Genomic DNA, 24,538 nt, shown 5'->3' with positions numbered 1-24,538 from the left:
AAAGTAGGTCTTTGTGCGGCTCTTTACGACACGTCGTGCTTGGAAGACTCCGGCCGTAAAGTAGGCTCGAGCGGGCCAGGCCAAGGCCGCGGACCAAGCTGCTATGGCGGACATGGAAGATCTCTTCGGGAGTGAAGCTGAAAGCGAGGCCGAGCGCAAAGGTGCGGCGGGCGGGCGAGCTCCACGGATGGGCGCATGGGGTGTCGGGTTGCTTTCCGGCCGGAGGCGCGGCGCCGGGCAACGTGATGCCCCCACGCTCTTGCCCAGCGCCCCCTGCATGCCCGGCGGTGCCAGCCTCTCCCGTGTGAGATCGGCGCGGAGTCTGTGCCTGGAGGGTCAGGGACCAGCCTGGGCTCGTGGGGGAGCAGAAGGGAGGACATGTGGCCTGCGCTCCTCCGTGCACACCTGGCCGATTGAAGGGGTGGCAGTGAATAAGTGGAGACCTGTTCAACTGCCCATCGGGCGTGATAACGCCCGGTGTGAAAGAGCGCGTTGATGGGAGAGTGCAGACGCTCTTGAAGGGTCTTGGGAGGGATCAGATTGGAGCTATACAGGAGGACTACGCGCTGGAGATGGGTGCCCTTGGCGAGCCTGTGCAGAAAGCCAGTTTCCTTGTCTGCCATGTAAGAATGGGGAAGCTTGTGGGGTGTTTGAAGAGGAGTGACAGAGGATTTGGTGATGAATAAATGAATTATGGTTCCTGGGGGGATTTCTGGCACAGGTCTACGAATATCTGAATTTGAGATATGAATAGGAGGAGAATGAGGGAAGATCCGAGGTGAACTTCAGAATTCTTGCAGCCCTCCAGGCCCAAATTCACCTGTATACGTGTCATATTCCTTGCCCCTTCCCTCAGTTGTCGACAACTCTTGTTTGTATGTAAGTACTCCAGTGAGAAATACAGAGAACTGACTCCCTGTGATGGCTCTGCTCAGGATGAGCCCGGGATATGACTGTACACTAATTCCTGTCCTGCAGCTTTTGCTAGCGTGCTTTTCTCTTAGTTTATTCTCCGTGTCTTCGAGGCACAATTCTGTGTACACCTTCCTGTGTTTTCCATGAGACTTTTTACTCAGTAAAAAAGGATCCCTGTCATTTCCTAGCTACCCCACTGGGTGTTGGGGACATAATCATGAGAAGACAGGTTCCCTTCCCCCCCTCCCTCCCCCAGCTTACATTAATGCTTAGTGCTTTTTGGATCCACAGTTGAAAAACATCGTTTAGGGAGATGTACCTGTAGTGCTTTCTCATAGCAACCCCATAGCACAGGGAGGTACAGTGTACAGATGATTACAGTTCTTAACTCCCCCCCCCCCTTCTTCCTTTTTAAAACTTCTTTGAAGGTCATAGTAGTTTTCTTCCATTTTACCATTGAGTTAGTGGATGTGCTAAGATTGACGTCCAGGTCAGGTGTACTGTCCGTGACAGTTGCACTTGGTCTTGAAGTGCTATCGATGTGGCAGGGTAGAACTTGGTAGGCCTGTCGGCTTGTCTGTCTGCCTCCCACCCTCCTTCCCTTCCTTTTCCACTCTTTCTTCTACAGGATCTGCTGTGTATGCTGCCTTTTTTGGCTTTATACTCCTGATTCCCCTACTTCAGTGAGTGCTGGTGTTACATAGGTGTACTTCCACTTTCAGCTAGTAGTTACTTCATATTTTTTTTTATTGATCCTGTGACTTGGTGCTATCTTGATGCCAATAGTAGTTTTTGTGGCTCCTTTAGGGTTTTCTACATGTGAAACCATGCCGTAGTGATTAGAGATAGTTGTACAATTTTTTCCTTCCTTCCTTCCTTCCTTCCTTCCTTCCTTCCTTCCTTCCTTCCTTCCTTCCTTCCTTTCTTTCTTTCTTTTGTTTTTTGTTTTTTTCGAGACAGGGTTTCTCTGTGTAGCCCTGGCTGTCCTGGGACTCATTTTGTAGACCAGGCTGGCCTCGAACTCAGAAATCCACCTGCCTCTGCCTCCCAAGTGCTGGGATTAAAGGTGTACGCCACCGCCACTCGGCATCTGTCTGTCTGTCTTTCTTTCTTCCTCTTCCTCCTCTTTTTCGTCATCTTTGATTTATTTACCTATTTTGTATATGAGTACTCTGTAGTTGTCTTCAGACACACCAGAAGAGGGCATCAAGATCCCATTACAGATGGTTATGAGCCACCATGTAGTTGCTGGGAATTGAACTCAGGACCTCTGGAAGAGCAGTCAGTCCCTCCTAACCTATAAGCCATCTCTCCAGCCCCAGATATACGGTTTCTTTCTCTTACCTATTTATTTACGTTGCTCTGGCTGGTACTCTCTTTAAGATGTTGAATGGGACTTTCAAAAGTAGATATTGCTCTTGACCCCAGAAGGGTCGTTGTCTAGCTTTCTAGCATTATTTATGGGTTATAATCATTGTCTCTGAAAGGTCTATAATGGCATCCCCGCTTGCATTCCTGACTTTAGTCATTTGAGTCTTGCTTTTTTTTTCTTGGGCAGTCTGCCTAAAGGTTTAATTTTGTTAATGTTTTTAGAGAATGAGCTGTTAGCCAGGCATGATGGTGCATCTCTAAATCTTAACACTCAAAAGACAAGAGGCAGGATTGGCACAAGTTGCAGGCAGGCCAGCTGAGACTATAAGAACCTATTTGATGGAGAATAAAAAAACAACCACCGGTTTTATTGATTATCTACTGTTTTTCCATTTTCTTTTCTGTTCCCTTGCTGCTGCTATGTTGGGCTTTTTTTCTTTTCTTTTTGTTTCTTGTTTTTGTTTTTCAGGACTTTCTCTATGTGGCTCTCGTTGTCCTGGAACTTGCTCTGTAGAACAGACTGGCCTTGATCTCAGAGACCCGCCTGCCTCTGCCTCTGCCTCTGCCTCTGCCTCTGCCTCTGCCTCTGCCTCTGCCTCTGCCTCTGCCTACAGAGGGCTGGGATTACAGGTGCTCACCACCGCTGCCTGGCTTGGGCTTTATTTTCTTTTTCTGATCTCTTAAGATGTTAAGGTAGGCCATTGACTGAGATGTTTCCTTTTAATGTAGGTTTTTTTTTTTTTTTTTTGAGTAACACTGCTTTCCTTTTGTCCCCTAAGAATTGGTGTAATGTTTTCACTTTCATTCATTCATCCAAAAACATTTTCTATGATTCCTAAAGCCCTTTCAATTATTTAAATTTCTTTGAAGCATAGTTGCAAGATACAAAGACAAAGCTCTTAGGCTGAGTCATGGCTTAGGGCTCATGCTCTTGGCCTGCACTGCCAGGCCCTGTTGTCCGAACTACAAAAAGAAAACACGTTCTTGTTGGGCAGCATTTCCCTTTCCACATTTGCTTTTGTGGTTTCTGATGAAAAACACGCTGTCATCCTCCCCCCCCCCCCCAGCTGTCATCCTTATAGAGGGTCCCTTGTATGAGACAATTCTTTTTGTTGTTTTCAAGTTTTTTCTTTCTTTTCTTTTCTTTTCTTTTCTTTTCTTTTCTTTTCTTTTCTTTTCTTTCTTTTTCTTTCTTTCTTTCTTTCTTTCTTTCTTTCTGTTCGTTCTTTCTTTTTGACAACTTGATATGTTTAGCTGTAGATTCCTTAAGATTTTTCAATATGGCATTAATTAAATTTCTTGGATGTGTACATTCCTTCTATTTGGGTCATTATTTCTTTAGGTTTTACTTTCTTCTCTTGGCATATTTGTTTTATTATTCGATTGGGTTCTTATTCCTCTTCTTCCCTTCCAACCCTTTTCCACTCCGATCCCTTCTAAACCCCCGCCCCCCAACACTAGGTAGGAGAGAAAGAAGGTTAGAAAAGGGGGAAAGGGGGTGCAGACCTCTCGGCTACTTCCTACTGATTAGGGGCATCCTGTTTCTTGGGGCCAGTCCAGTCTCTTTCGTCGGGGTATCTGCAACTTCTTCCTTTCGTCTCTTTGCTCACTTTATTTACAGTTACTTAACAAACCGACAGCAGCCACGAGCAGCAGCTTTCTCGGGGTGCCCCCCCACTCTCTTGGGGCTCTGTGTTTATACCCTCTCCAGAGACCCTAGAATTAAACCATCTGGCAAAAACCATGCTTCTCCTAGAGCAGGAGACACTCATTAGTTAATAGCTGCGGGCAAGCTGAAGCAGCCCATAGCCCACACCTGGGATTCAAACAAAAGCATACTCACAAGATAACTGGGTTTGTAAACAAACTAACACTCACTACATTCTTCTAGAACTCCATAATGCACACGCGGTGTTCCGATGGGACCGTGCACAATTTCTCTTTTTTCCTATACTTAATACTCTAGGCTCTGCGTGTTTTTTCTTCTGCTGCATTTCTGGTACAGGGACCACTACCTGCTGGTCAAGAGAGTGATCAAGATGAAAGAGGCGATTCTGGACAGCCCAGTAACAAGGAACTGTTGGAGATGACAGTGAGGAGGAGGAGGAGGAGGAGGAGGAGGAGGAGGAGGAGGAGGAGGAGGAGGAGGAGGAGGAGGAGGGCTCTCTCATCACAGTGGCAGTGACAGTCACTCTGAACCAAATGGTGCTCCCTGTACCGGAATGTAGGGCTGCTTACCATTTTATTTCATGTGTGAGAACTAGGCAGTGGCAGGGGCACTGGGTGTGGTAAAACGTGAAGAGTTCTGCTTTACTTATTTATTTATTTCAGCTTTTTGAAACAGAGTCATTCTGTAGCCTAAGATGGCCTGGGATGACTTACTGTGTAGCGGGGGTGGGGGAGTGGATGGGTGGGGGGGTGAGCTGGGGGGGTGGGGGTGCTCGATTTGTTTGAGTTGATCCTTTTGCTTCAGCCTCTTGGGTTGCTGAGATTATAGGTATGGGCTCCTGTGCCTGCTTACTGCAAGTCTGCTAATTTTTCTCAACTGAATCTTCTTGTTCTTGAAACTTTGTCTCTAGAACAGTGAGAAAGATGGCTTCAACAGTTTTGCCTGTTCCTATTTGTCTTTTACCATATGGAGTCAGACTTTTAAGGTCCTTTACCCCACTGATATTCCCTTGTGTTTACACGATCCCACAGGTTCCGATTCTGGGTCTGACTCGGACTCTGACCAGGATAACGGAGCCTCCGGCAGCAATGCCTCTGGCAGCGAAAGTGATCAAGATGAAAGAGGCGATGCCGGCCAGCCCAGCAACAAGGAACTGTTTGGGGACGACAGTGAGGACGAGGGGGCCTCTCACCACAGTGGCAGCGACAATCACTCTGAACGGTCAGATAATAGGTCGGAGGCTTCTGAGCGCTCTGACCACGAGGATAATGAGCCCTCTGACGTGGATCAGCACAGTGGCTCTGAAGCCCACAACGATGACGAGGATGAGGGCCCCAGGTCGGACGGAGAGAGCCGCCATTCAGAGGCAGAAGGTTCTGAAAAAGCACAGTCAGATGATGAGAAATGGGACGGGGAGGATAAAAGTGACCAGTCAGATGACGAAAAGCTGCAGAACTCTGACGCCGAGGAGGAGCGGGAGCCAGGGTCCGATGAAGACAAGCTCCAGAACTCTGATGACGATGACGACGACGACGACGACGATGACGAGGAGGAGGAGAAAATGCAGAACTCAGACGATGAGGACCGGGCCCAGCTTTCTGATGATGACAGACACCAGCTGTCTGAGGAGGAAAAGGGGAATTCTGACGATGAGCATCCGGTAGCTTCTGACAACGATGAGGAGAAGCAGAACTCGGACGACGAGGACCGGCCACAGGTGTCCGATGAGGAGAAGATGCAGAACTCGGATGATGAAAGGCCACAAGTCTCGGATGAAGATCGGAGGCACTCAGACGATGAGGAGGAGCAGGACCAGAAGTCAGGTGAGACATTCGTGGGAACCAGGGCGACTCAGTACAGACGGCTGGGCGCAGCCATGGTCTGTTCTTGTCACCTTTTAAAGATTTTTTTTTTCATATGTGGATGGGTGTTTTCCCTGCATGCGTGTCTGTGCACCATGTGCACGCAGTGCCCATGGAGGCCAGAAGGGGATGTTGGGTGGTCCCCTGGAACAGGAGTTGCAGCTCGTTGTGAGCCACCATCTCATTGCTGGGAACTGAATCCAGGTCCTCCAGAAAAGCAGCCAGCGCTTTCAACCACTGAGCCATCTCTGGTCCCTTGTATTCCCATTGTTATTATCTTGCTTTTCACTTTTGTTTCTTCTATTCCTTCATATTCACATCTACCCTTTTGTTTGTGTGCAGTTTGTGTTGACCTGTTTATTTATTAACTACTGTTATCACGATACAGGACAGTGTGATATGAGACCTATTTTACGGCCACGTTGCTAGCCTAACCTCATCACATATGATCTGTTCTATCACTACACTACGCTCTTGCCTCCTTGTGCCTCAGCCTCATTAGCTCTAGGACGACCGTCACTGGCTTTGCCAGGCTAGGTTTTCTTCTTTGACTTCCAAACGCTTACATGTACCATTGTTCTTTTCTGCTCATTGCTGCACTAGATCACGTGGCATAAGTGGTGCAGGGTTTCCCTGTAAAGCCTGGATGTGATTATGTACACCTCTAACTCTTGCTGTCTTAGAATCCGCAAGAGGCAGTGACAGTGAAGACGAAGTTTTACGAATGAAGCGCAAGAATGCGATTCCATCTGACTCAGAGGCGGACAGCGACGCTGAGGTGCCCAAAGGTAGCCCTTTTACTTTGTCTGGTTAGAGGTCTGGTTCACAGCTCTCTGTGCTGTTGACTGTAGTGTCCTGCCAGACCTTGACGGCATGACTCACAGAAGACTGTGTGTAAGCGCTCAGTGTCCTCTGTGCAGCTCGATGGGGCTGAGCCTCTGGATAGTTTGGAAGTGACAGCGTGCTGCAGCCCGATGAAGGATAACTGGACTGGCCGGGTAATGGTGGCGCACGCCTGTAATCCCAGCACTTGGGAGGCAGAGGCAGGCGGATTTCTGAGTTCGAGGCCAGCCTGGTCTACAGAATGAGTTCCAGGACAGCCAGCACTACACAGATAAATCCTGTCTCGAAAAAAACAAATCTAAAAAAAAAACCCAACAAAAAAAGGATAACTGGACTGACTGGCCTTGTTCTCCGTCTACTAGTGTAGCGTTACATGAGTGCTCTCTGACTGTGGGGTACATGAGGAAGTCACCGTACAAGCGTGGCTTTAAGGTTGTTGGAAAGGTAGAGCTGCACATGGTCATCTCGGAGATGCATTTGCCAACGGCAGGTGACCCCGCAGTACAGATGTTGCTATGAAAGTTACAGCAGATGTGATTGCGATAGATGTTTGGCCATGTGCAGCTGTTACTCTAGTGGTGATTAGGCATACTCTAAGGCATAGATAAATTATCTTAAGGAATGCTGTAACTAAGGCAGATATTTAGAGGGTCAACTGTAGAGAAAGGGAAACCTTGAATGTCTGCCTAGTAGTTCCATGGTGGACTTTGGAATTGGATGGCTTGATGGGTTTGGTTGGTAGATTCCTTTTTTTTTTTTTTTAGAAAAAATATTTTTAGAGAATTATTTATTTTATGTATAGGAGTACACTGTCGCTCTCTTCAGACATACCTGAATAGGGTATCAGATTCCATTACAGATTGTTGTGAGCCACCATGTAGTTGCTGGGAATTGAACTCAGGACCTCTGGAAGAGCAGCCAGTGCTCTTCACCACTGAGGCTTCTCTCTAGCGCCACCCTCCACCCCCCCCCCCCAGATTTTTTACTAAAATTGTTTTCTAAAGTGTAAAATGAGGTGATGCAGACCCTCTTACAGAGAAGTGAGAGTGAGGTAGGCTGTGACCACTGCTCACTGATGTTTCCTGAGGCTCTGCTGTACACTGCTACTGTTCTAAGCCATCTCGTACAGCTTGCTGTCTGGTGGTGAGGGCATGCAACCTGTGAGACAAGTGAACCGCGTATGTGTACAGTGGCTGGCTGGTGACGTGAACTAAGAGAGGACTACTGAGGAGGCATAGGTGTGGTCATTTCCTAAACAGGAAGTCATATAATGAACTTCCAGTACTCTGGTCACCTTTTGCCTTACTGTCCTGTGGCTGTGTCCTTTCTAACTCAGTCTCAGTTTTATCCTAGACCACGTGATTACCAGTAATTCTGGCTTGTTTAGACAGATGGCTCTGTAATGGCTTCTCTGTCTTCCTGTTTCCTCGCCGCGGTGCCTCACCTTGCTTTGCTGGCTTACACACGTTATTGTTTGGATGGGTGCCTCAGTGATGCTCTGCCTGTGAGAATGGGACCTGGCTAGATAGGTAGGTAGGAAGCTAACGCTGAGGTAGAATGTGTCAGCGCAAGTTTGAGGATCTATCCCGGGAGAAACAACTGGCTTTGGCCAGTAGGAGAATGGAAGAAGCATGCAGAGATGGAGGGGAAAGAGGAGCTTTGTGTGTGGCGCGCAAGCCTCTCCACACATGTGTCTGTCCATACGTGTGCCACAGCGCCCGTCTGTCCACACACGTGCCACGGTGCCCTTTTCTCTCCACATATGCTAGAGACTTGGGCTTATGCCATTTCCTGGAGCTGGCCCAGAAATCTTGGGGATGCTAAAATGAAGACCAGGTGTTAACACTCTGTGTTTTCCCTTCTGTGCTGAAGATAACAATGGAACCATGGATCTGTTCGGAGGTGCAGATGACATATCTTCAGGGAGTGATGGAGAAGATAAGCCCCCGACTCCAGGACAGCCTGTGGTAAGTGAAAGTAGAGTGAGCTGGCTCCTGTGCAAGGGAGACAGGCTCAGAGGGGGAGGGTCTCTCTCTAAGAAGAGGAAGTCGTTCACTAAGTTATAGTATGAAACTATAACGAGTAGAGACTTTCTTGATTCTGTAGGAAGTGTCTGGTTCCAGGAGAAGTGAGTGCGGCTACCATGAGGTGCCCAGCCTCACGGGGCGAGACATCCAGGATTTGAGAACCTTTCACCTAATTGTTTTTTTATTTATGAAAGTAAATATGTGCTGCATTAACACTTTTTCCTTCGTTCCTTTTTATTTTTTAAGTTTAGTTTTGGAAGCAGGGTCTTGCTATGTAGCCCAGGCTGGCCTCGGACTCACCGTGTGTGGTTAGCCTTCTCTGATGCCGTCAGAGTGGCTGTATAAGTGTGGGTTGAACATTTGTCAGGCACACTCTGGGAGCCAGACAGCTGATCACAGAAGCTCTGTACCGAGGCAGCTGGACGCTGCTTGCTTCTCCGGAGACGCTCGGAGATAGAAGAATAGTGCGGGGGGGGGGGGGGGGGGGGGGGGGTTGGGTACATTAGCCCCAAGGTAGTATCTGAATATGGGTCTTGCTGGACTCACTATCCCAGTACTGGGTAGGTGGAGGCAGGAGGATTTCTGTGAATTTGAGGCCAGCGTGGGCTAGGTAGTGAGTTCTAGACCACCCTGGATGACAGAGTGAGATCCTGTTTCAAATGAAACAGAGCAAAATAAAAACCAAACAGTGTTTCTTGCTCTCTTGGGTAATAAAACACGGAGCTTGGACTGGGATGTCACCCGGTCCCCACGCTCTAACCTTCCATTTCTTGCACTAGGATGAAAATGGCTTGCCTCAGGATCAGCAGGAGGAGGAGCCGATACCTGAGACCAGAATAGAAGTGGAGATCCCCAAAGTGAACACGGACTTGGGCAATGATTTATACTTTGTTAAACTGCCCAACTTCCTCAGCGTAGAGCCCAGGTGAGGACATCAGGGTGCCTTCTGGGTGTTGGCGAGAAATAGGTGCGTCTTAGGTGGTCATGACGGCGCACGCCTTTGATCCCAGCACTTGGGAGGCAGAGGCAGGCACATCTCTGGGTTTGAAGCCAGCCTGGTCTACAGAGTTCCAGGACAGCCAGGGCTGTAAAACAGAGAAACCCTGTCTCAAAAAACAAAACTAAAAGTAAAGAAAAAAATTGGGGTATACGTGAATGTGTTTTGCTTACTTTCATTGAGTTGACTAACAGAGAAATGGAAACTTCATTAATGTGTCTGAAAAAGTTAAGCAAACATCCCACAACAGAAAGCATTAGGGAGACCTCCCGACTGCAGCAGCTGCTAGGAGTTTGATACTATCTTAGGAATGCGCAGACACCAAGTCCCCAAAGCGCTTAGTAACTCCTACAGCCCAACAGCACTGCAGCAGGAAGCTGTTGAGATCTGCCGGCCACTGGAGCAGCTGTTGTCACACTGTCATTAAGCCGCGTTGATGGAGGTTCTTAAGTTGACACTCAGACACCTGGGTCATTTACACGCTTAACCCACAAGGAAAATGATTGTAGGAAGCCGCATCCTATATATAATATGAAAAAGACTTATGTAATATGAAAAATTGAGAATTTTTTTCTTTTAGACATTGTCTCATTATATAACCTTGGCTGGACTGGAACTCAGTATGTAGACCAGACTAATTTGGAACTCACAGGTCTGCCTGCCTCTGCCTCCTAAGTACTGGCATTAAAAGCATATGCCACCACACCCAGCTATTAGAATGTTTAGCCTTGTTTGTGCTTTATTTTAAGTACTGTGTATCAGTATCAGAATTTTAAATTTTAGTATATTTTGAATACTTCTTTCAAGTTGAGTTTCAAAATATGTTTAATATGTGGCTTATAGTAACTGTATTATGGCAGTATTTTTTATGAAATATTAATTAACAGCTTTTTTAAAAAACATTTTGTAGGCCTTTTGATCCTCAGTATTATGAAGATGAATTTGAAGACGAGGAGATGCTGGATGAAGAAGGGAGAACCAGGTTAAAACTGAAGGTACCATGCAGACTTTGCTATTCTTTTTATAGACTCAATCTGGTAGACACCAAGTCTCCGAGACTTGAGCTTTGAAGATGGTTTTTGTGTTTCTTGTTCTATGAACCGAGCGAGCCATCTGTGTTCTCAGTGAGCTTCTGTATGCACTCCTTATGGAGACATCTTTGGTCCTTGCATGCTTGCTGGGGATTGAACGGAGGCCCTGGCCTTGCTGTTTACGCCCCCCCCCCCTTTTTTTTAACTTACTTTGGTCTTAATCACATGTTCCTCCCTTCTGCACCTCGTGAATGCTGGGGTCACAGGCATGAGCTACAGACCTGACAAAGGGTTGAGATTCTTTGTCTTCCGTAGGAATGTATTGTGCACATACAACAGCTTCATAAGTGCCTAAGTAACGCTGGTAAAGATGGTTCCTATCTAAGGGCGCAGGTGTCTAGAACTGTTCCGTGACCACCGTGGAAATGCGGAGCGAGTGAGAAAGGGGATGGAAAGTGCCAGTCCCTTGTTCAAGATCATTTGACAGGCAGGTTTAGACTGACGGGTGGTTTGGACTATCTCTGCACCGCCAGCTCATCTGTCAGTATTATGTGCTTGGAACATGTGTATTGATTTAGAGTTAGCACTATTGATTTTTCATGGCCATTTTAATGCCTCTGACATAATTGTCCTGCTTTTCATTCTGTCCATCATTTATATGAATTAATGTGGTAGTTCTTTGCTTCTTTTAACTTCATCCATCATTTATATGAATTAATGTGGTAGTTCTTTGCTTCTTTTAACTTAATCGTTTTGGCATTTTTCTGTTTTCTGTCCTGGTGCAGCAGTGTATAACAGTATAGCTACCATATGTTCCAGTGCAGAATCACAGTTTAGACATCACTGTTTTGCTCCAAATCCTCAGGTGCTTCCAAGTACAAAGTGTCAGAGTTTAATAGAGCTAGCCAGCTCTCCTGCAGACTCTCGGGCTGTTATTGAAAGCATCCCTAGATGCCTTGTTTCTCAAGTGACGGTTGAGACAAGGTGAACGGTCTTAGAGTTAATTGGTGGCGTAGTTCATGGATGAACCAGGGTTGAGCTATGTGGTTCTGTGAGGTTTTGTGTCTTTTAGAGTATGTCCATGTACTTGATTTCTGTAGACCTTATAGTGTGTTCTCAAAGATAGCTTTCAAATTGTCTTCTCAGCCGAAAATACCTGTGCCGGTTTCATTGAGAATGGTCCCCAAAAGGCTCATCTAGTTAAATATTTGGTCTTTAGTTGGTAGAACTGTTTGGGAAGGTTTAGGAGGTGTGGTCATTGGCAGAGCTATGTTGCTGGGAGTAGGCTGTGAGATTTCAAAAACCCACACTATTCCCAATCAACTCACTCTTCCTCCCTCGTGCTGGTCTGTTCAGGATGTGACTCTCAGCTACTGTTCCAGTGCCATGCCTGCCGCCTGGCACCTGCCACCTGTCTTCATGCTCCCTGCCATGGCAGGCGTGGGCACTTAGTTCTCTGAATCTGTGAGCCCCACATCTTGTCTTGGTCTCGGTGTTTTATCATAGCAATATAAAGGTAACCAGGACAATGCCTATATATGTGTTTGTATATTATATGAAGCTAACTGTCTTCGTTAGGGTTTCCATGGCTTTAATAAGACACCATGCCCAAAACCAAGTTGGGGAAGAAAGGGCTTATTTCATCTTACACTTTCATATCACAGTCCATCACTGAATGGAAACCAGGGCAGGAACCTGGAGGTAGGAACTGAAGCAGAAGCCACAGAGGAATCTGCATACAGGCTTTCTCCTCACGGCTCGTTCATTCAGCATGCTCTCTTATACAGCTGAGCGTCACCTGCCCCCCACCCCCACCCCAGGGTTGGCATTGTCCAGGATCATCCGGGCCCTCCCATAGTGATCATTAATCAAGATAATACACCCCAGACCTTACCACAGGCCAGTCTAATGGAGACGTTTTCTCAGTTAAGATTCCCTCTTCCCAGATTTGTCTCTGAGATAAGTTGACAGAACCAACTGTCACTCTAATGTACATAAGAGGGGAAACAAGTAGTGACACATTTTTCATTCTAACCCCTTTATTTATTTGTTTGTTTGTTTGTTTTTGCCACAAGGTGTGTTTTATTTTCATCTATCATACAAGTAATTTTCTATAATATCCCAGGTGAATATAATTACCAGTGAAATTTGGCAGTTTGATTAGTGGGAGAGTCCCTCTTCAGAGACACTAGGGCCTGTGGCTTCAGCGAACAGTGCCCAGGTCCACGGTGCACCTTGTAGCTGGGGTCCATCTTGCAGGTGGTTCCTCTTCCACATCACCAGGAGTCTCAGAGATGATGGGATGGGGATGGGGTGGGGCTGCAGTGTTAGTCTAGGCTTTTAGGAAATTTCACGTCTTTTTTTTAGTTCAATGGTTGCTTTGGTCTGCAGGCTATTTTCCTGTGTCTGAGGTTTTTTTTGTTTGTTTTTGTTTTAGCTTGGCCTTATTGAAGCTGGCACTGTCCCCCATATCTGGTTTGTCTGACATTTTCTTATAACCCTGATAGGTGATGGTGGGTGGGCTTGGGGCTTGGTAGTGATCCCAAACCCTCTGCAGTGGCCTCTCAATGTGGCATTCCAGGCCCAGGGTGTTCCCACAGACCCAATTCCTTTCATTTTTAAAGAATTACATATACTTATGTTTGTGTGGTGTGAGCATTCACAATCCGCTGTATAGATGGGGAGGTCAGAGGACAACATTTAGGAGTTGGTGTTTTCCAGCAAGGCTTTGAGATTGAACTCGGTTTTTAGGCTTTAGTGGCATGGCGTGCACCTTTACCTGGTAATCCATCTCACTGGCTTCATTTTAATTCTTAGTGAAGTTCCAAGCCCATGTAAACACAGGAGGAATGGTACAATGAACTCTTGCATACCTACAGCTTGACAACTCTTGTTTCAATATTCCTCACCCACCCTTCAGTCAATGGTTATTATGTAATCTTAGAAATGCTCTCACATCTAATGTTATCAAGTCTTTCCTTGGCTGACTCAGTAGTCAGTTGTGTCTTTAGTGAGGAATAGCATGGAAAAACTGGAAGCAAACGGCCGGGCTTCGAGAGTGGCTGCACAGAAAGCTGTGGGGCTGAGGCAGAGGGAATGCGTAGGCCAGAGCGTCTGCTTCTCCTCCTTGCCATCTTCATCTTCATTCCAGCCCTGCCCTTTTAGCCCAGGCTGGACTCCGACTGACATCCTCCTTCCTCAGTGTCCCATGCACTGGAAGCAAAGGCCTGTACCACCAACCGCACCTGGGGTGTTCTCGTTCTTTTAATCCGTGTAGTGAGCATATTTCCCCCTTATGCTGTTATTTTAGTGTTTCTGGGATGTAGCATGATAAAACCCAGGCATTTGATGTGCTCTGTTCTCCCAGAAGGCCCGTCAAGTCTTTAATTTCTGTAGTGGTGACTCATTTTCTAAGTCTGGCATTTTCCCATCCTGCAGGTGACGAGGCCCTACATGTGGGGAGGGGCCCAGTAGGCACAGGGTCTCGGTCTCACTTGTTTAGGTCTGTGACATGGACTGCTCTCCATAGGTGTCTTATTCAACCTCTTCAGGGCTCAGCCTTTGACTCTTGTGCCTTAGAGCTTTTCCTGGGTTTGTGATTTCCCAGGTGTATGCAGGCTTTGTGTCTGTTCAAATGCTCTGGCTGTTAGCTACGATCATAATACTCACAGCACCAAGGTTCATTTCAACACTATCTCCTCCTGTCGTTAATTATTACCCCAAGAGGTTCTCACTGTTGCCCGTTCCGTCACCTCACACACTTATTCTCCTCGCTAGCTGCGTCTCTCCAGGGAATCCCACAGGCTTGCTCTCTAAGGCTTTGTATGTAAAACAGGTCGAGAACACTATACGCTGGAGGACACGCAGAGATGAAGAAGGAAACGAAATTAAAGAAAGCAATGCACGGATCGTCAAGTGGTCAGATGGAAGGTGAGTGCGAAATGCCCGCCGCTGAATACTCAGAGTGGGGAGGAGAGAAGGTTCTGGGCTCGAGCCTTTCTTGGGGGCTGGATCTTGTTAGAGAATCCCCGTCAGTTACTCCCTGTGACTGCACAGAAACCCTGAGAGAAATGACCTTTGGAGCTTGTAGGTGTCAGGGTCCAGGATTCACTGCACAAACCGCACAGACAGCAGTCTCCGTAGCTCAGAATTTGTGCACTGAGGCTACAACCCTGAATATATTTTTAATGTCAGATATGAAAGCTAAAACAATAAAAACCACAATGAGCTCATATGCAAATGTTGGAAGGTCTGCCTGGTGCTTGGCCCTGACCCAGTCCATTTTAGACATAACAGTTCATATTGACCTTTAATTTGACAGTCCTATGTGAAGCTTATAGTTGTGGGATTTCTTAAGATTAACAAATATAATAACATACAGATCACAACAGGGTATGTGGTCAGCATGACCCGGCTCTGTGTCAAGTTATTTTTCTGCATCAGAGACTAGCATGCACACCAAAGTAATAATATGAAATAGCTGGTGGGCATGGAACAAAATGGCTACAGCTATGCTAGGGAGGCAGGTGGCAGACAATAAACTAAACATAATGTAAGTTTAGAATCTTAAACCCGGGGCGGGAGAGATGGCTCAGTGGTTAAGAGCACTGACTGCTCTTCCGAAGATCCTGAGTTCAAATCCCAGCAACCACATGGTGGCTCACAACCATCTGTGACAAGGTCTGATGCCCTCTTCTGGTGTGTCTGAAGACAGCTGCATTTGTACTTACATATAATAAATAAGTAAATCTTTATAAAATCTTAAATCCTCCTCTCAGTCCCATTGAATACTACTCGCTATATGAGGAAAAGTATCCTTCACTGGGAACATGGTGGGGCTGGACTTGAATCACAGCATGTGTGATTTCTGTCAGGTTATTTTTCCCCAGCATGGTTATTTTTTTCATTCTGTGTAAAGAGGGAAACTGATTGATTCATATTTTCAGTAATTAAAGCTGTACAGTGGAAGCCTTGGATTTAATACGTGAGGTCTTTTTTTTCTTCAGCATGTCCCTGCATTTAGGGAATGAAGTGTTTGATGTATACAAAGCCCCACTGCAGGGTGACCACAACCACCTTTTCATAAGACAAGGTACTGGGCTTCAGGGGCAGGCCGTCTTTAAAACGAAGCTCACCTTCAGGTAAGTGCTCTTAGTAATGCTGCTTGAGTTCTGAAGCCTGTCCCTTCCCCCACACCCTCATTGGAGCTCTGCAGCTCAGTCCAGAGGTTAGTTCGAAGTTCTGGAGGCTCAGAGGCTTTAGTCAAGGACAGCTGAGTATGCTTTCTCAGAGGCTGTGATGTCAAACAGAAGTTGGTATTTTAGTTGCCTGCCAGGAATCCTAAAGTGCTTGTCTGTGCTGGTCAAATGTATCCTTTTGTTTTCAGTAAAATTGACCTGGAGACAAAGTGATAATTAGGGCTTATGTGTGCTAGTGTCAGAGGGAAGGTGCTGAGCTGGGGGGTGTGAATGCCGGGGCTATCACATCACCTGGTGCTGTTGTGGCAGGCAGGCCTCTATGGGAGTGTGCCCCCCAGGCAGAGCCGAATAGTCATCCTTTCCTGGGGACAAATAGATCCTCTTCCTGGGTGACAGTGCTCTGCAGGGCACACTGACTTTCAGAACTGCAATGCTTAAACTGTTTCTGCTCGCGACCTTGGACACCTTTTCATTTTGTGCGATTGTCTCAGTGGGCAGCTGTGACAAGTGTGGTGCAGAGTGACGTGCAGGGCACACAGCGTGCACAACAAAGAGCCTGGCTCTTTGTTGCCTCTGGGGTGTGCTGTGTAACAGTCTTCACCCCACACCCCACTCCTTTCTCTTTTCCCAGACAGTTTCTCTGTGTAGCCTTGGCTGTCCTGGAACTCACTTTGTAGACCAGGCTGGCTTTGAACTCAGACATCGGCGGGGCTCTGCCTCCCAGGGGCTGGGATCAAAGGGGTATGCCACCCCTGCCTGACTAGCTTCAGTTGCTGGCTAGCTTTTTCTTTTTCACTTTCCCTGTTTCACTGAGCTACAGTAGTGCTTTTCAACCTTCCCAGTTCCTCATGGTGTAGCGACTCTCAACCGTACAATTATTCATAACTATAATTTTGCTACTGTTATGAGTTGTAATGTAAATGTTTGATGTGTGACCCTGCACAAGTGTCATGCAACTTCTGTGAAAGTGTCACAACTGACTGGTTGAGAGCCACTGAACTAGAGGAAGGAAAATTCCCTCCTCTAAGTGGAATATTCAGTTTAGAGGTCTGTTGTTCGGTGACTAGGAAGCGGTAGCTGGCTTTGTGTTTCTGTGATGTGGGTATGACTGGCTCACAGATATCCATGAGAAACAGTGGGCAGCTTCTGTTCATTTCTCACAGGCCTCACTCTACAGACAGTGCCACACACAGGAAGATGACTCTGTCACTTGCGGATAGATGTTCAAAGACACAGAAGATTAGAATCTTACCAATGGCTGGCCGTGACCCTGAGTGCCAGCGCACAGAGATGATTAAGGTATGTCGCCTAGGCTCTGTCCTGGAACAGTTTTGTGTATTAAGAACAGATTACCTAGACCTGTTTGTCTGCTTGACATCTCTTGTTGGATTTCTCTTCCCTCCTCCAATGTCATGAGCTAGGTTAATTTCCTAAGCTCTTATCAAGTGGAAAGAGGTGTGGATGCTGATAAAGTGGATGCAAGCTCTTGGGTTGTCCCCCAGCAGGGCTGGAAATGTGCACAAACCTAGAGCTTAGTAATTCTTGGATTGTGAGTTCTGGGCCAGCCTGGTGTGTGCTCAGACCTTGTCAAAGAAGTAAGGGATGTAGTTTATTCCATGTAAGCCTAACAGCCCAAGTTTTAATCTTCAGTACCTACATGATGGAAGGATGAACCCAGTGCCCATAAGCTGTCCCTACCCCCAACAATCAAAATAAATAAGATACAGTTAATTAAAAAAAAAGAAGGTTTCATGACTAAGAAGGTCCAAGAGCAAGGGAGCGGCAGCTGATGAAAGGCCTTCTTCCTGTGTCCCATCATGGTAGAAACCATCCGTGACAGTGCAGAGTGAGACGGCAGGCTCGCCTCTGTAATGGTCAGCCTCATGACAGCCCATCACTCCATTAATTTACAGTTAACCCGTGAATTAGCTAACTTGGAATTTAGCTTCCAACACATGGAACTGGGGTCCCTTTCAAACCATAGCAGAATGGCTTATTTGCTTTCTTATAGAAAGAAGAAGAACGCCTGAGGGCCTCCATCAGGAGGGAGTCACAGCAGCGTCGGATGAGAGAGAAGCAGCACCAGCGGGGGCTGAGCGCCAGCTACCTGGAGCCAGATCGCTACGATGAGGAGGAGGAAGGCGAGGAGTCGGTCAGCCTGGCTGCCATTAAAAACCGCTACAAAGGGGGCATCCGCGGTGAGTGTGGTGTAAAGCCTGGTCACGTGTGTCCCCCTGCGCATGCGCTGACCACAGGCCATCAGACAGCATAAAGAGTCGGTGTTACTGAATGTCTCCTGCTAGGTCTCAGTGAGAACATCACTGTGTAGTTTGTTTGAGGCCATCCTGGGAGGGCAGGACCTTCCGAGGTTCCCTTCCAGCTGTTTTGTCTTTGGAGTCCTTCCTTGCCCGGCATCCTGCTGCCCGAGTCCAGGCTCGTGCATATATCAGGCCCCATACATATTTATTTACCCCTGGACCTTCTGGTCTTCAGTTTGAAAGGTTAACAGTTTTTTGTGTTGAGGAAGGGTCTCATTCAAGTCCAGCTGTCCTCAGACTTTCAGCAATCCTCTTGCCTCAGCCTCTCAAGTGCTGGTGTATTCTAGGTATCCCTGAATACTTCCTTACTCAGCTAAGTTGACAGTTATAAAGAAATCCAGCTATTGAGAACACATGGTGTTTTCTTCTGCCTGTCAGCTTTGCAGGGCCCTCCTTGCAGGGTTTATTTCATAGTGCTTGGCATTTATTTAGCACACACTGAATCCAGGCACATGATTGTAATTCTAGTCCCAGAAGATACGATGTCCTCTTGTGGCCTCTGCAGGCACTAGGCACATACATGGTGCAGAGACATGCATGCAGACAAAACACCCATACTTTAAATGTGCATAGCACATGTACACAACAGAGAAGAATGGGACAAATAGAAATTATTTTGTTCTTCTGTGGAAAATGTACAGAGAGAACTGAAGGTTTATTGGAGGAAAAAAAAATCTAAGAATGAATAGATTCTTTAAAAATAGCTCTGCGATCCCTTTGTTTTTAGAGGAACGAGCCAGAATCTACTCCTCAGACAGCGATGAGGGCTCGGACGAAGACAAAGCTCAAAGATTACTCAAAGCAAAGAAACTCAACAGTGACGAGGTAAGCCACATGCCCTGAATTCGAGGCTTACCTTGTACTTAGGTCATGGTTCCTGGGGTGACAAGGAGCTCCAGGACAGACACAAATGACTTCTTCAGAAAGGTCCTAGTCTACAAACTGCATGGGGTGAGGCCAGGCTGTGGCCCACATTTGTATAAGTACCGACCCCATTCATGAGCCTTTGTTCTGATTACTGTTATATGACAAAACTTTCCCTGGGGAGGCACAACTCTACTCACCCTCCCCACCCCCATCCCCCCAGATAGGAAACTCATGACAGACCAATGTCTGGACACCACCAAAGCCCAATTTGGTGAACCAGTAAGTTCTATTGAGGTTCCTTACAGGACCAGATATGACTCAAAGACAACTCTACCACCAAGGCCTACCCAGCATGGGTGACATCCCTCAGATGCTGGGATCTGGGACAGCACACTGCTTGGTCTGCAGACAACTCAGCAGGTTGGCATGTCCTTTCAGGGGCCTCCGTTGGTTTAAACAGCCAACAGCTTCTTCCAGGAGGCTGGTGTGGGCTTGAGCTTGTCACAGTCTTCTTGGCAGCTCTGCTCATCTCAGAGTCTTTGTAGCTCAGCTTCATGTCATCTGAGAGGGACTTAGCTTTTATTACTTATTTTTTAGGAATGAGAATTGTGAGTCTGGTCAGTTTCAGGGACTTCCTGAAGTTTTGAGTTGTTTACCTTCCTGCTTAAGAAGCTTCCTGCAAAATAGAATATTTCAATCCCAGGAAGAGACAGTTAATACAACACTCACCGTCCAAAATTCCTCCTAATCTCGGGGCTAGCATTTCAATCTGTGAGTCTTGAGACCCAGACAAACCAGGGCGGTTTTTCTGGCTGTATCTATTTCTTCATTCAAAGAAATGTGGTACCATATCTCTTTTTACATTATCTGATCTAATGATTGATTTGGATTGGTTTACTGAGTTGATAGCCATGAGAATTCTTTTAGACTTATTTTTATTTATGTCTGTGTGTGTGAGTCTCTGTATGTGAGTGAGCAGACATGTGTGGGGGCCCACAGGGGCCAGAAGAGGACATCTGATTCCCTGGAGCTGGAGTTACAGGTTTGTAAGTCACCTAACATAGGTGTTAGGAATTGAATTGAGGTCCTTTGCTAGACCAGCAAGTGTTGTTACCCTGTGAGTCTTCTCTCCAGCCCCTCCACAGGAATTTTTGATGCCTAGATTAATTTCTCTGGAGATGATCTTCTTGGTTTGCTTTGGGGTTTGGTTTTTGGAGTCTCATGTAGTTCAGGCAGGCCTCGAATTTACTCTGATCCCCTGTTAATGCTGAGATGTGCTCTACAGGTTTGCATAGCAGCCTGGCTTATTTGCATGTGTCTTCGCCCGCAAGGTTCTCTGCACATCAGCTGTCTAGGACCGCCTGACTCTCTAGCTAACTTGGGCAATGAAAGTGCTTGACTTGGCTGTAGCTGCCAAGTCTGACAACCCAGTCTGATCTGTGTAATCCACATAGTGGAAGGCGAGGGCTGACTTCACAGCTTCTTCTCTGGCCTCCGCATGCACACTGTAGTACACGTGAACCCCCGCCCCAGATACTACACAGATGATTGCTTTAAGTTTGTGGACCCCTGACTGGGAGAGCCAGTGCTAGGCTTCTACCCCCGTCTGTTTTTACGGAAGGCTGTGGGCCCTCTGCTGTCCTGCCTGCCTGCCTGCCTGGAGTGATCACATGGCTCAGTGTCTCTGAGGAGGCGCCTGCTCCAGGCCCTGCTTTTCTCTGCCTTTTTGCCTCTGCTGAGTTTGTGGCCTCTGGCGAGCTTTTGGTTTGCTTTACCCTCCTCCCTTGCTGTTTTCCGAGGGCTGTTCTAGGTACTGGGTGGCCATATTGTAGGGAGTGGATATTTCCCTGCTTTACTTTTGAGCTAATTTACTCATTTTGGGATTTTATGAACTCTTTCTCTCACGTGAAGCAAAAGTATGTTCTTAGGTTGTTGTTGAGTACCTCATGTATATTTCCTGATGTTCTTGGGAGTAACTTGCTACAGACAGAATTTCTTAACCTTATTCTGCAACATATTTGTTGTGAGTTAAAGGAAGTAACATCTCAATGGTGCGTTTACAGTGTGATGAACAGTTGGCAAACGGGGGCTCTCCGCTAAGCAGATGCTCAATTCTTGGCAAGCAGAACTGTGAGGATTGAGGAGTGCCATGGAATTGCTTATGCCTAGGAAGAGATGCCTGACAGCGTCCCCTGTGGCTGGCTGGGCTGGGCAAGCTCAGACCTGTGGTTTAAACATGCCTGAGCGACCTTCAAGCTCTCCTACAGTAGCCCTTCCCCCCTTCCCCTCCCCCATCCTTTTCCCCTCCCCCCATCCCCTTAGCACTCTCAGAATCTCAGTACACTTTTACTTTTCCTGACAAGTATTTTCCCTCTGTCTCCAAGCCTCTGCCTTGAGGCAGCTCAGTGGGGGGTGACCGAGAAGGCTGAGAGAGGAACCTTCCTGCTGTTTTGCATCACAAATCCCCCTCAAAGGCCGGGAACCAGGGGAAAGTTCAGGTGTCAGGATACCCACTTCAGGAACTACCACTTTGCCAGAACAGGCCTTGGAGGGTAAGGGAAAGTTAGGTTCATAGTACCTGAGAGACTACATATAGTGAGTTCCAGGGCAGTTGTGCTATGAATGAGAAAGATTGTGTTTCGAAAAAACAATGTGGGGGGAAAAGGTTATCATTAGCTGCCTTCTTGAATTTGAGGGCTACCCATGCTTCCCGTTCTCGGTTGCATGCTGGGGGGGGGGAGGGGGGGGCAGGCGGCTGTCTTCCCCAGTCTGTCCTTTAGTGGCATGCCTTATAACTGCTGCCTAGGAGAGTTACTGTACTGTACTACAGTAAGAAGAGGGAGCACTGGAAAGCAAAGGTGGGGAGGGTTAGTCGGAAGGGCCTGGCTCCCTTCTCCCCTCGTCCCTCTGGAACCCACTTGGTTGCTCTGCCTGTGTCTGTAGGAACCCGTGTTCATGACTGCATTACCAAGCTTTAGTTCAGTCTTGGTTTTATCGTTCAGTGTGAACTACACGGGGCATTCTCAGCTCGGGTCAGTATGGCAGCACTCCGCATTCTTGAAGTAAGGTCATCCTGAGGGGCTCCATTGTAGTTCTGGGGCTCCTGTGCTGTAACTACTTATAGTTCCTTAGGGAATCAATCGGTCTTGGCAGGTTTTCCACAGCCACCCAGCCCTGACAGTGACCTGGACCTGGTGCTGTTTAGACTTCCTTGGGAGAGCCCTGACCTCCAGCTGATGCTGTACCTTGGCTAAGAACTTTTTGAAAAACATTATACATTTTTGCCAGTTCTTTCAGCTACTGAAATCTAATGTCTACCATTAAAGAGTTTTAGAGCCAGACACTAAACACCGTTTATGTGCAGGCCTGTAATGTGCTTGCAAGATTCTGCAGTGGGAAGAAAAATCAGTGCAGCCTCTCCTGATGGAGACCCAAGAGAAGGATCTGGGTCTACTCTAGGCTGGGGGGTGAGAAAGGAGGTGACCTGTCACATCCTGGAGGCATCCCCATCTTCCAGTGTTCTTATTGGGTTTATGTTACTGCCGCCAGCTGGAGTAGACGTAGAGGAGGCCGGCAGTGTTCTCGATGTGCTCGGGAGGCCTCCAAACTTAGTGGAGCTGGGGCATGCCCAGTCTACAGGAATACATTTGGGATAGAAAGACAAGAAACAAGTGCAGGGTGTAGCCTGTCCTCAGAGGAAAGGGTGTGCATGCCACGCTGCATCTGGAAGTACACTGCAGCCTTGTCTGACTCTGTGTCCACGGAAGTTGTTCTAACGGTGCTAGGGACCCAGTCCAAGATCTCCTTGTCCTGCCAGCAGCCAGCCTCTGGTCTGTGTAATCCAGCTTCTCATTTCCTTTTTTTGTTTGTTTTTTGTTTGTTTGTTTGTTTGTTTGTTTTTGGATTTGGTTTTTCGAGACAGGGTTTCTCTGTGTAGCCCTGGCTGTCCTGGAACTCACTCTATAGACCAGGCTGGCCTTGAACTCAGAAATCCACCTGCCTCTGCCTCCCAGAGTGCTAGGATTACAGGCATGCGCCTCCACCACCGGCCAGGCTTCTCATTTCTTTAACTCAGGTGTGGTTTGTGACAAGTGTGAAGTGTCATCCAGTGTCAGAGTTGTTGAGGGGTGTGGACGTAAATGGGAAGATGAATTCTACCTGTTGAAGCTGCTTCCTTAGAAAACCTGCTACTCGACGCTGCAGTTAGAGGATTGCACAAATGAATTTAATACACTTTCAAAGATTTAATATATTCTCTGTGTATATAGGCCTTTGATGTCTTTAAATACTTTCTCAAAAAATTTTTATGATTATTTTAATATATCTAAAAAAATTCTTTTAAAAATTGATACTAAAATAATGAATTTTAGATAGGGAAAAGAAGTTAAATGCTGAGAAAAGAAACATACTGTTGATTAAGTACCTGATGATGGGGAAAAGGTTCCTTCAGGACAAGTGAATCTTCATGTAAGAAACCGTGTGTGTGTGTGTGTGTGTGTGTGTGTGTGTGTGTGTGTGTGTGTGTGCGCGCGCGCGCGCGCTGCTTTGAGAGATTCCTAACCTTTTCTAGGGCAGACCCATTGCCCAGGTCCTTGTAGTTTTCTATGTCTACAGTGGTTTCCCTGTACAAGACAATCTGCTGGGCTTGAACTCTGCAAAGTTATCTTTTTATTGCCTTGCTGTTTGTTTGTTTGTTTGTTTGTTTATTATGGCATGGTACCACTTGTAGACTTGGCTGGGCTGGAACTCGCTGTGTAGACAGGCTTGTTTATACCTCCCAGAGATCCTCCTGCCACTTGCTAGAATCAAAGGCATGGAACCTCCCTGCCCTGCCCTTTTTTTTCTATTTGTAGAAACACAGAACACTTCACAACCTGTATGTCGCCCTTGCCCAGGGGCCGTGCTAATCTTCCCTGTAGCATTCCAGTTGTTAGTATGTTTGCTGCTGCCCAGGCGAGCAGGTGCACGATTTTTAAAGTTACTTTAGTAAGGAGTCATTCAACTCAGCTATTTAGTTAGACTGCCTAGAAATGTTCCGACTTTCAGACTGTAAATGTTTCTATCTGTTCAGGAAGGTGAATCTTCTGGAAAGAGGAAAGCAGAAGACGATGATAAAGCGAATAAAAAGCAGAAGAAGTATGTGATCAGTGATGAAGAGGAAGAAGAAGATGACTGAACTACAAACTGTGAATGCATTTTATATATTTATTGTACAGCTTGTCTATAAATATGATGTAAACATGAGTTATTTTGATTGAGATTAATTGATCTGTTTGTGAAATTTTAATTGTAATAAAACATTTAAGGCAAGTCCCTATGCCTAAGAAAACTGCCTTTCCCAGAAAAAAATTTAAACAGCAAGCTGACTTTGCAAGCATTTTAGAGAGCCCAGGTTTGGTGGATTTCTTTGCTCTTTGCCAACTGTTCTCTCATTCCACAC

General features: G+C 46.7%; 1 protein-coding gene, 1 non-coding gene and 1 pseudogene across 2 annotated transcripts; 1 reads left to right on the top strand and 2 right to left on the bottom strand.

Moving 5' to 3' along the window:
- Leo1 (LEO1 homolog, Paf1/RNA polymerase II complex component) lies at positions 1-24,408 on the top strand. The gene is made up of 12 exons (XM_052187796.1): positions 1-161; positions 4,987-5,778; positions 6,501-6,605; positions 8,533-8,627; positions 9,467-9,612; positions 10,595-10,679; positions 14,551-14,645; positions 15,722-15,856; positions 17,077-17,212; positions 17,925-18,111; positions 18,959-19,056; positions 24,170-24,408. The coding sequence occupies exons 1-12, from the start codon at positions 104-106 to the stop codon at positions 24,272-24,274; spliced, it is 2,037 nt and encodes a 678-aa protein (XP_052043756.1). The 5' UTR covers positions 1-103; the 3' UTR covers positions 24,275-24,408.
- Positions 13,056-13,203, bottom strand: LOC127688811 (thymosin beta-10-like; annotated as a pseudogene).
- LOC127690263 (U6 spliceosomal RNA) lies at positions 23,950-24,059 on the bottom strand. Its single transcript, XR_007978996.1, has one exon. It is a non-coding gene; the product is annotated as a U6 spliceosomal RNA (small nuclear RNA).
- Positions 24,409-24,538: the final 130 nt, after the last annotated feature.

This window comes from Apodemus sylvaticus, chromosome 7 (assembly GCF_947179515.1).
Source record: "Apodemus sylvaticus chromosome 7, mApoSyl1.1, whole genome shotgun sequence".
In the NCBI taxonomy this organism is placed as follows: domain Eukaryota; kingdom Metazoa; phylum Chordata; class Mammalia; order Rodentia; family Muridae; genus Apodemus; species Apodemus sylvaticus.
The sequence above is the reverse complement of the archived record's forward strand: the minus strand, read 5'-3'. Positions and strand labels throughout refer to the sequence as shown.